The sequence below is a fragment of the Porites lutea genome, chromosome 2, assembly GCF_958299795.1.
Source record: "Porites lutea chromosome 2, jaPorLute2.1, whole genome shotgun sequence".
NCBI lineage: Eukaryota > Metazoa > Cnidaria > Anthozoa > Scleractinia > Poritidae > Porites > Porites lutea.
The window spans coordinates 7,261,345-7,272,648 of NC_133202.1; the positions used below are offsets into that span (position 1 = coordinate 7,261,345).

At 39.8% G+C, this 11,304-nt stretch overlaps 1 protein-coding gene across 1 annotated transcript; it reads right to left on the minus strand.

Annotated features, from left to right (window-relative positions):
* Window positions 1-9,520: 9,520 nt before the first annotated feature.
* Window positions 9,521-10,934, minus strand: LOC140925537 (collagen triple helix repeat-containing protein 1-like). Its single transcript, XM_073375477.1, has 3 exons — window positions 10,896-10,934; window positions 10,195-10,473; window positions 9,521-9,999 (listed from the first exon to the last, which is right to left on the minus strand). The coding sequence occupies exons 1-3, from the start codon at window positions 10,932-10,934 to the stop codon at window positions 9,640-9,642; spliced, it is 678 nt and encodes a 225-aa protein (XP_073231578.1). The 3' UTR covers window positions 9,521-9,639.
* Window positions 10,935-11,304: the final 370 nt, after the last annotated feature.

Consider the following 11,304-nt stretch of genomic DNA (forward strand, 5'->3'; position numbering starts at 1 on the left):
TTTTTACAATTATTTCACAGATAAAAGAAGCAAGGCAAAGTGATAAGTCTCCAGTGGGAAAAAAAAAAGCACACAACAGAGGAAGATTGAAGTTAGATACATGGCGTTTGTCTTTCACTTACATCAAGAGTCAAAAGCACTCTAGAATGAAAATCTTCGCAAAGATAACATCAAGACAGATAGGCTCCTGATCAAGAACATTTCTTACTTACCATGATTTTAGCACTGGCTTTCGTGAAAGAGTGTTTTAAACTATTTTGCAGGTTGCCGTCCGTGACAACAGCGTGAATCTGGAACATTTATAGTGCTTCAAAAATTTGCGGCAGTCGTTATGATTGTCCATTGACAAACTGCATTGAGTACTTTGGACAATAAATCGTGAAAATGTTTTAAAAAACCATTTTTATGCGTTTAAAAAAGTTTTAATCGGAATTATTCAGCTTTCTAATCATCTAGTGAGGTTTTAGGACAATAAAGTACAAGATTAATAACTCAATCTCTTATCTGTCCACCTTTTTAAACGGTATCCAGTTCGCAATTGAATTTGACTGAAAATCTCAAGTTGGATTCTAGCCTGTAATCAAGCGCTTATGACTAGCGAGGCAATAACGCGGCATTCGCGCGAAACGCGAGGAGAACGAGGAACTCACGCGAAGCGCGAGACGAGCGAGAGGCGCGATGCGAGGGGAGGAAAAAAAACAAACATATTTGGCAACACCTTTGTTAAACCTTTGACTTAAATCTCACACGCATTTGACGACAACTTTGTCACACATTTGACCTGAGGCTCAGACACATTTGACGACACTTTTCACAAGCCTTTGACTTTAATCACAGACATAACTTTGCCGCGCTTTTGTCACACCTTTGGCCTGAATCTCAGACATATTTGACGACGCCTTTGATAGGGGTACAAATGCTAATGAAATATACCTTTGACGCGCGTCAAAGGTAGGGATTAAAGGCGTGGCAAAAACGGCCTTTATCGCCTGAAGACGCTCCTTTGACCGCGGGCAAAGGTAAACATTTGTCGCGCGTCAAAGTTGTACAAAGGTGTGCAAAGGTGGCCTTAATCGCACGTTTGACTTCACCTTTGACGTTCGGTAAATCCGTTTTTTCGTCCCGTGGTGACGCAAGTAGCCGTGATTAGAGCTGGTCTACCTGAACAAGACAAAAGAAGACGCGGGCAAATGCGCTTTATTCATAATTTTGGCACCCTCGCGCCGGGTGGACTCAATCAAGATTACTCTTTCATGTGACTTGCGCGCGCGCACACTCGTTTGTTTTTACCCGCACATTTTCAAATGTTCAAATTTTCCGCTACAGTATAGAACTCACATATTTTCCCTGATGAAGGCAGCATTGCCGAAACGTCGGAGTTTTATTTGCAATTATCAGCGTTTAACTTACCACCTTCCTACAATATGGTAAACCCGACGAGGTAGCTATCATAGCAGATAGCAAGCTAAGTTTGGAGCAGGTTCATGAAAAGCAACGCTTAGAGACCCCTGAGAGGGCAATAAAATACCTCTATTTAGTTCACAAAAAAAGTTCAGCTTGTCTCAAAAAGTTGTAAAGAAGTACATAAAGCCTTACTGTGGAAACGGACCGGGATGATTATCTTTTCTTGGATCAATGCCCAAAATATTTTTTTCAGCTGCCTAATCTAAAACATTATACTGTTTGGGGATCGAAGTGGTTCCTGCTTACCAGGTGATAAAAAAGCTTAAAATGAATCATCTCTTGGGCTCTACACGCTACATTGCTACAGAGAGTGATAAAAAAACAATGTGGCCATGCCAGTTACTGAACTTCTGAACACAGGTACTCGACAGAGTATTAAACATCCTTTAGAAATTTCATGTCAAAATGAAATTTTGATCCAAAGTTTTAGCTCAATCATGAAATTAGAGGAACGGACTTTTGGGACATCCTGTAAATCAGATTTTTGTTTTTTATCTTGTCACTTGATAATGGTGTCATAGCGACATCGAAACGTTGTGTTAAACTCTTTTTGCTAATTTTTATTCTTAAAAAGGACTTCATTTGATATTTTAAGAAAAAATGATAGTCGTGGATAAACCACGCGGGTTTCACCACTGTTACCCCATTTTCAGACCACTTGTAATTCGAACAGTCCCCAAACTCAGACCGATGTACCGAGGCACCAACATCTCTAACAAAAACTCGCTGGATTCATATGAATAGATTTATCATATATATATGTTTCGTTGCAAAAAAGAAAGGAAAGGAAGTTAATAGTTGGCACGGTTAGAGCTGTCAGAGAGTCAACATGACACTACTATTTGATTAAAAGTAATACTTTTAATACTCACTGAGTATTCAACTAGGACATCCCCATTACTTAATGAACTATAGATGTGGCTCCTACTTATTTTTCATCAAGGTCATCAATGATTAAGCAAGCTCAAAGCAAAGAACGGTGGTTGTCCTCCGAGTGTGATGACCTCTCACTGGGATAGAGGAACGTCCTCGATCATGATTCGAGTCACGGAGTTCCATCCAGTATAAGCATCTGCAGCTTTCTTTCCCACGCAACTACCGACATTAAAACCCACTCGAACGGTTCCCTTGGGGATTCCTTCGCAGTATCCTCCAATCTGAGCAACTCTGTGAATGTTGCTGTCTGTTTTTCAGTGATTTCTATAAATAAGCAACACGCCATCAATGGCGAAAGGTTTGCGACACTCTGCACCATTGAAGGTGAAAAACCAACGCGAACAGCAGTCCAGACAGTAGCCTATTCTAACGTCACCATTATATTCCACTTTTAAGACGGTGTTATAGGCTACTTTGGTGAAAACGCAATCCTAAAAAATAAAGGAAATAAAGACGTCGAAATTCATCAAAATGAAAAAGAAAGAAAAAGTCTATAAATAAGATTCAAAGAGTAGTTCAGAAAGTATTAAATTGTTAACGGCTCTTAAAATTTAAATTTGAAATTTACATAACCGGTTAATAATTAGCTACAATTATTAATACTAGATAGAATGATATACAGGTAAATGATTTTAAAAACGATAAAAATAGAAATTAGAAAAAGTTCAATGTTCATTCCTTCGGTTCAGACCTGTCTGGTGACAGGGTTTTGCCTCTATCTATGAGGTACGCTTCTCTTGCTTTACGGCATTATTTCCTGAGAGTGGGTTGTGTAAATTTCAGCGGACTCAGTTCCATGTCTGCGATCGAGTGGCCCGGTTGATTAAAGTGGAAAGGGACTGCTGCTCTGATTGTTATACGTTTACATGTTTACATTTTTTTTATTAACATGTTTGCGCGTGCAAATGAAAATGAAAATATGCAAACCGTTTTGCCCGGGTGGAAAAATTGTGTGTTTTAGTTTGATTGATTCATGGAAAATTAGGCTCCCTGAATTATGACATGCTTTCTTTGTAGTATAAAGGAGTAGAAACCAAGCTTAAACACACAATCAGTTTGTCTAAAATTTTTTCATTTTTATTACACGTGCAATTAGGGACTGTGCAATAATTATCAGGAGGGGCCCTGAAAAACCAGATGGGGGCGGGGAAGGGGGGAATTTCATATATCCCATGATGCTTCGCGGCAAATTTCTGTCTTCTCTCCGCGTAGGAAAGAGCGTTCGAGAGTTTCGAGGGAGATTTTCAACGACCTGAATTTCAAGATGCAGCTCATCCAATGTAATTTTCAATGAGCCCTGTTAATCTTTGGTATCTTATTAATAATGTAAAATGGTTTCATGGTCATTTCACGAATTATTGCTCTCGTATACGACCCTGTTAAGCCATGCTGTTTTAACCGCAAGTAAATATTTACTTAGATGGCTTTCAATTATCGAAAACTGTCTTTATTCTAGCAAGGTTTTGTCCTAATAAATTATTTACATCGGCGGACAAAGGGTGCTTGATACTAGTTCCACGCTCCGACTTCTTTCGACCTCGCGATTTTTATGGGTTTGATCACAGGTAGCCCAAGCTCGAAATATGAGCATCGGCATTGTTGCGTAACATTCAAAATATAAGGATTTGTATGGGGAAAAAAACCTATCGTTTCTGTAACCTACGAAAATAAAAGGATTTCAATAAAAAACAGCTTTACCTTACTTAAAATGTGTGTTACGTCTCCCTGTGTGGTCCACGGGCCGATTTATAGCCGTTTTATGGGTTTTTATGTAAACGGTTTTCTCTCTATATTTAAAGGTTTACAGGACGTACTGAAGCAAAGACCTTCCTCGCTAGCTTCTAAGAACATTTGTGTGGACTGCGTTGCCATCGTAGGGCTAGTTAACTCATAATCGGCGGCCAAAACACTTTTTTTGACTTAACAAGAGATATATTAGGAATAGTAAAACGAAAATCGTAAATAGATCGACACAGCAAAGGTACAGAAGGTTTTATCGGCAAAACAAGTCGCTTTCCACTGCTGTTCAACTGTCACGTCCCTGTTGAACTGATAGCATCACGTGCCTTCGGAAGCTTGATAATATAGTATGAAGCGATGCATCGTGGGATATATGAAATTCCCCCCTTTGGGGGTGGGGGTTATGTAAAAACAATGCCAAGATAGGGGGGCTCAAATTAAAATTACTCTTATTACAGGGGCCCCTAACTTTCATTTTATGTCGTGTACCTTTGCATTAAATTGTAAGAACAATTCTACATGCATTGTAAAACAGGAAATGTACTCTTAATTATGCTCAATGCTCTTAGAAAATGTGAAGTTTATATATAAAAAAATAATCATCGCACTTTTTAATACCTGTCGCAATTTGTAATAAATCCATCGCACTTTGAAATACCTGTCGCAACTTGTAATAAACCGTGTCGCACTTTGTAATAAAAAAAGCTGTCGCAATTTGTAATAACTGTCCATCGCACTTTGTAAAAAACTAAGCTGTCGCAATTTGTAATAATTCCATCGCACTTTGTAATAAACTTAAATTATTTTCTTTGGTCAAACATGCATGTCTTCCGACATAAATCTTTCTGCCTTAATTAATCACGTGACCAACGAGAATCGCTTTTATGAAAGACTTGAAACTTCCTGTGACATGTCACCATAAAAATATTTAAATAACAAAAGCAACATTTAACAAAAGAAAATTCATGAATAACCTGGAATTCGTCGTCCCAATCTATGTTTGCATGCCACGTGACACTTGAAGTCTTCGGGGTGGGGGGGGGGGGGAATAATCCCATATACATGTATGGGCTAGGTTGGTAAGTACCGCTGAGGATCTCGAACCCTAAATAGGGTATCATTTTTACCTTGTTGGCTTTGTGTCTCTGGTTTGATCCTTAGATAGGGTAACTCAAGTAATAATGGATGGTTTGGTTTATTATCCTTTGCATTTTGTGGAAAAAGACCTGAACACGCTCGGAAGAACTGCAAGGTCTTACGAGTTGTTCACAGGGAAGGAGAATTTTTACTATCCCAACGGTATTTGCTTAAGAAGGCTCCATAAAAAAAAATTGTTTTAAGATGGAATGATACTCTTTTTGCTCCTCTATGGGACCAAATCAATAGAGAATAATGGACCAAATGGCCAGCCGGCTCCGCGTATGATCCCAAGTGAGTTTTATAAAAACATGTACATACAAAGGTATCGGCCAGCGAATAAGTGGAATGTGTCTTTATATTTTCTGTTGTGGTTCGACGGTTCGCCACTGGTGACCTTTTTGTTTATTTGCAGTAAATTACCTTTTGAATTTGTACAGGCCTCGTCTGATTAAGTTGGCCAAAATATAGAAGACACTATTACTTCTTTTAAGATTGAGCGTTAGACAAGGACGGTGTTGTGTCGACCTGTTATCAGACATAAAAAGGAAAGCTTTCCTGGTGTCTTTATTTGAATGATGTAAGGATGGATGTCACGATTTGTGGAAATTAAATGCCTTTTAATAATGGCTCGTTGGTGTCTAGTGTGTCTAGATTCTGTACTCTGACAACGCTCTGTCCAGCGGCACATCCCCGTATTGGCCACATAAGGGATAAGGGATCGAGTACGTCCCACAGGTAACCATTGCATGCAAACCATCTAATACAATAGCAAGGTTTAAGAATACAGAATTTCATACGTCAGATAACTAATCAACATTAATTTTAAAAAATGCTTAGGACCGTGAATATTTTTAACCAGTCAATAAGTCAAGGCATATTTCCAGATGACTGGAAATGCGCAAAAGTCACCCCACTTTTTAAACAAGGCGATCTGGACGACTTCAATAATTATCGTCCAATTTCGGTGATCTCAGTTATGGCCAAGGTCTTTGAAAGAATCGTCTATGATCAATTATATGCCTACTTAGAAGAGCACAATATAATCTGTAAATATCAATCAGGCTTTCGTACTATTCACTCAACTGTCACGGCTCTCCTTGAGGCCACGGACACTTGGGCGTACAATATTGACCGCGGTAAAATCAACGCCGTTGTTTTCTTAGATCTCAAAAAGGCCTTCGACACAGTTGACCATGAGATCTTTTTATCAAAATTAAGCAATTACGGCATATATGGTAACGCGCACCAATGGTTTAAGTCATATTTAGAGAATCGTACTCAAATGTGCTCTATCAACGGAAAACTCTCTCAAACCTGTTTATTAAGTTGTGGTGTTCCCCAGGGGACGATTTTAGGTCCAGTACTATTTCTGTTATACATCAACGATCTTCTAAACTGTCTTTCAAACTGTGAGCCGAGGATGTACGCTGATGACACCCACCTTACATACGCAGGTGATAATGCAGACAATATTCAGTTGCATCTAAATCAAGATCTAGAAAATGTTCACAATTGGCTGAGAGCAAACAAACTTACTCTAAATATGACTAAAACCGAATTTATGCTTATCGGATCTAGGCAGAGGCTAAGTACTCTCACAGAGTCCCCGACATTTGCAATTAATGATTTTCAAGTTAGCCAGGTCACTACTGCAAAATCACTTGGAGTGACCATCGATGACAGACTTGATTGGAGTGGCCATATCGAGAAAGTAACAAAGAAAGTCGCTTCTGGTATTGGGGCCATAAAACGAATAAGGCACTTTGTCCCTCAGGCGACCTTACAACTAATATATCAAGCTTTAATACAGCCACACTTTGATTATTGCAACATTGTTTGGGGAAACTGTGGGATAACTTTACAGAATAAGGTTCAAAAGCTACAAAACAGAGCAGCCCGTGTTTTGACCTACTCAAGCTATGACGTAGATGCTGGTCACCTTTTCAAACTTCTAGGGTGGAAAAACCTAGCTTGCCAGGAACAAAGAGCTACGATGGTTTACAGGTCACTGCACGGGTTGGCTCCAAACTATCTTAATTCTAAATTTGAAAGGCGAGAAGTCGCATATAACCTAATAGACTCTGAAAATCAATGTTCCATTACCGCGCACAAACTATTACAAAAACAGCTTCAGCTATAGTGGCGCCATTCTCTGGAACAGTCTTCCTTGTAACTTAAGGGAAGCAGAGTCCCTTGGGCAATTTAAACGATTACTCAAAGAACTGTAAGGCACTGCATTCATGGAATGCAGTTTACGAAGTACCATTCATATTTTTGCATTATATTGATGTTGGCGAAGTAAGTTGAATCACTCTCAAAACATTATTACAAAGTGCGATGGAATTATTACAAATTGCGACAGCTTAGTATATTTCAAAGTGCGATGGACAATTATTACAAATTGCGACAGCTTTTTTATTACAAAGTGCGACACAGTTTATTGCAAATTGCGACAGGTATTACAAAGTGCGATAAATTTATTACAAATTGCGACAGGTATTACAAAGTGCGATGACAATTTGAATTGATTTGTGGCATAAAATTTCTATAATTCAGGTATCCATTACAAGGACAAATTCAACTAAAAACATAACTTGTCCCAAACAAACCATTTGTACTTAGATACTGTCCTATAAGACAGTTGTAAGTTCATTCACCCTCAGGTGAAGAAGTCGCAGACAATCAGCTGGGCTTCCCTGCCGAAGCAGTTTGCCTAGCAAAGATCGCGCAAGCATGCCGCCTTTTCTGTCTTTGCGGTAAACAAATGTAGGATTTCACAATCAACTGTTTCCAGTTGGGGAAAACCAAATATGTCCGGCTCAAAGTCCTCTGTAAGGGGGACTCCTCCCAGGGAACGGAAAATAAGGCATGCTCTTTTTCTTCTGTTTTAACAAGTTGCGAGTTTCAGCCTTTTCCCCTTTTTTTTCTCTGCTCTTTCTTTTTTCTTGCTTCAGATGTGTTATATTTAGCGATCACCCTGTCCAAGTCCTACAACAACATGTAACACATCCTTTTCAATGCCAGACTTGACATAATGTCATCAATTCTCATTGCTGAAATTGTGAGGGCAATTTAGGCCAGTGTCATCATGTTTAGTTATGTTTTCTGTGATGATGAAGCTTATCCGAGATGCGATTCACCTCCCTTTTACATGGCCTTATGTTGCTGTTATCATGAGGCTTTGGCTTGTACTCCTCTCGGAAAAACCTTCCAACACAAGCGGGGTTGTCGGACTCGACAACAAATAGAGAAGACGGTTTTCAAGCTTTTCAACTTCTACAGTTCCATTATAGTTGGTGTGGGGGAGGGGGGTAGTAAAAATTATCAAGAGATCAAGAGGGGGGTATACTAATTCTGCTTTTGTAAACGGATGGGGGGAACTAAATAATAATTTCCCTAGCCTGATTCTCAGACGTCCGAGGTCGTTCGCGGTCGGGAAGCGAAAGGGACCGCTAACGACCTCGGAAGTCTGAGAATCAGGCTCTAATTTCCCCTACGAAGCTCATTTCTCAGCCTCCCCCCCCCCCCCCCTCCTCCTGATAATTATTGCACAGTCCCTTATGTTACTTTTATTCTTAATTACTCTTTTGCAAATTTTTATTCTTAAATAGCACTTCATTTGATATTTTAAGAAAAATGATACTCGTGGATAAACCATCCGGCTTTCACCACTCGGTTACGCTATTTTTCAGATCAGGTGTAATTCGAACAGCCCCCTAACTCAGATCGACGTTTCGAGGCACCAAAATCCCCACGGGGTACTACAGACTTCAAGTGACGGGGGCACACATCAAAACCCAGAAAAATCCCTGGACCAAATATTAACCCCCCAAATATCCCATGCCGAATTCCCGAGGCCAAGTTTGGCTTTAACTTTCGGAGAACTACGCGGCCACGATTCTTCAGATTGTTTTGAATACCCAAAAAATACTCGCCAAATTTTCCTACCCAAACAAATCCCGGAATCGTGATCTTCAAACCCAAAAACATCCCTCGATCATCCCCGTCACTTGAAATCCAGCGTACCCCTCTCTCTCGCCCCCTCCACCCTCCCGGGTCAAAATCTCGAACAAACTCTTTCTGGATTGATATAAATAGAGTTATCATATTTTTCGTTGGGACAAAAAAATTAAAGAAAGTTTACTTAATAGTTGGCATTGTAAGCGTGGTCGGAAAGTCAACACTCAACTACTGTTTGATTAAAAGTAATGTTTTAATAGTTACTGAGCCGTAGACGTCCACATTACTTATTGCACTATAAATATGGCTGCTACTTAATTTTCATCAAGGCCGTCAATAATCAAGCAAAGCTCAAAGCAAAGGACCGTGAATGTCCTCCGAGTGTGTTGTCTTGACCTCTTACTGAGATGGAGGAACTTCCTCGATCATGATTCGGGCCACGGAGTTCCATCCAGTATAAGCTTCTGCAGCTTTCTTTCCCACGCAGCTACCGACATTGATTCCCACTCGAACAGTTCCCTTAGGGATTCCTTCGCAGTATCCTCCAATCTGACCAACTCTGTGAATGTTAGTGTCTGTTCTTCCGTGATTTTGGGCGATATGCATCAGGCCATCGATAGCGAGAGGTTTGCGACATTCCACACCATTGAAGGTGAAAAACCATCGCGAACAGCAGTCGAGACAGCCAGCAATTCTGATGTCGCCGTTGTACTCCACTTTTAAGACGGTGCTGTCGGCGTCTTTATTAAAAACGCAGTCCTAAAAAAAAGAAATAAAGACGTTGAAATTCATCAAAATCAGAAAGAAAGAAAACGTCTATCGATAAGAGTCAAAGAGTAATTCAGAAAATTTAAAATCTTTCAGTCCCTCTCTGGACGCTTTTACAGAAATTTCAATAAACGACATTTTTTTCCTGCTTAGTATTGTTCTCAGCCCTTTTCAGCTGCCTTTTACCTTTATCAATCCACTGTCTTTGCCGTCATTGATGTTCTTCCAAGCACACTGTTTCCAGTTTCTCTGCAGGCCTTGGTTGCCCTGTTCACCTTTAGCCCCTTTAGGTCCCATTTTTCCAGGTGCTCCTGCTTTTCCTCTAAGGCCCTTGCCCCCCTGTGGCCCTACAGGTCCTTGACCTCCCTTGGCTCCATCTCGTCCATTGAGTCCCGGGACCCCGGGGACCCCTGGCACGCCATTGTTTGAAGTGTTGATCATGACAGTTGGACATTGAGGCTTTACCTAATAATAATACAAAAAGTTTTTTTCTCAATTTTGCTTTTAGGTGTTGTAATACTTTAAGAGGCCTAAGTGACTTCTAGATTGAAAATTGATAATAATCGTTAATCTGTCATAAGACTGTTTCCCTTTTTTTTCGTCTCTTTCTTTATTAAATCCTTAGAGAAAATCCTCATGCAGTTTCGAAAGAAGGCAAGTCGGGTTAGTTTATTGTCTTCGGATGTTTTGCAGCCAAGGAGGCGCTAAAGAAGGAAATTCCTTGCACTAGACCGAGACAGTGTCACGAAGTTTCATCGACAAAAATGTATCATAATTAGTCGTATACTTGTTAGTGTGATTGGGAAAACACCTCGCTTGATAAGAATCGAAGAAAATTGCTCATAAATCTAAAGGGAAGTCGTAAAAATGTAGCGCAAAATACTTACGTTTGACTGGTTAGCAGAAAAAGCTAACTTTGTATCCATGTATATGGTAAGCAAGATTGTTATAAATTTCATTCTTCTGTCGATTTCTGATATGACTGAATTTCTCTGAGTCTTGAAGAAATCTGTAAAAGGAAAGGTAAATAATAATAGATAGATCAATCCAACGTTTTGTACACTGAGAAGCCAATAAATATTACTTTAGAATAAAACTCAAATCGCGGGGAAAGGTGTAAGAGATAGCAGAAACTTTAAGATCGTTGCACGGCACGCCGCCGTGAGGACGTTTCAAAGCGACGAGCACATCTTGTTTTGGAGACAATGAATATGATTGTACACCAACAGAGTATAAAAGGCTACACTCGTCGGCGGTGAGGCAAAGAATAGAACTGATGTCTTTGACTAAATGGCG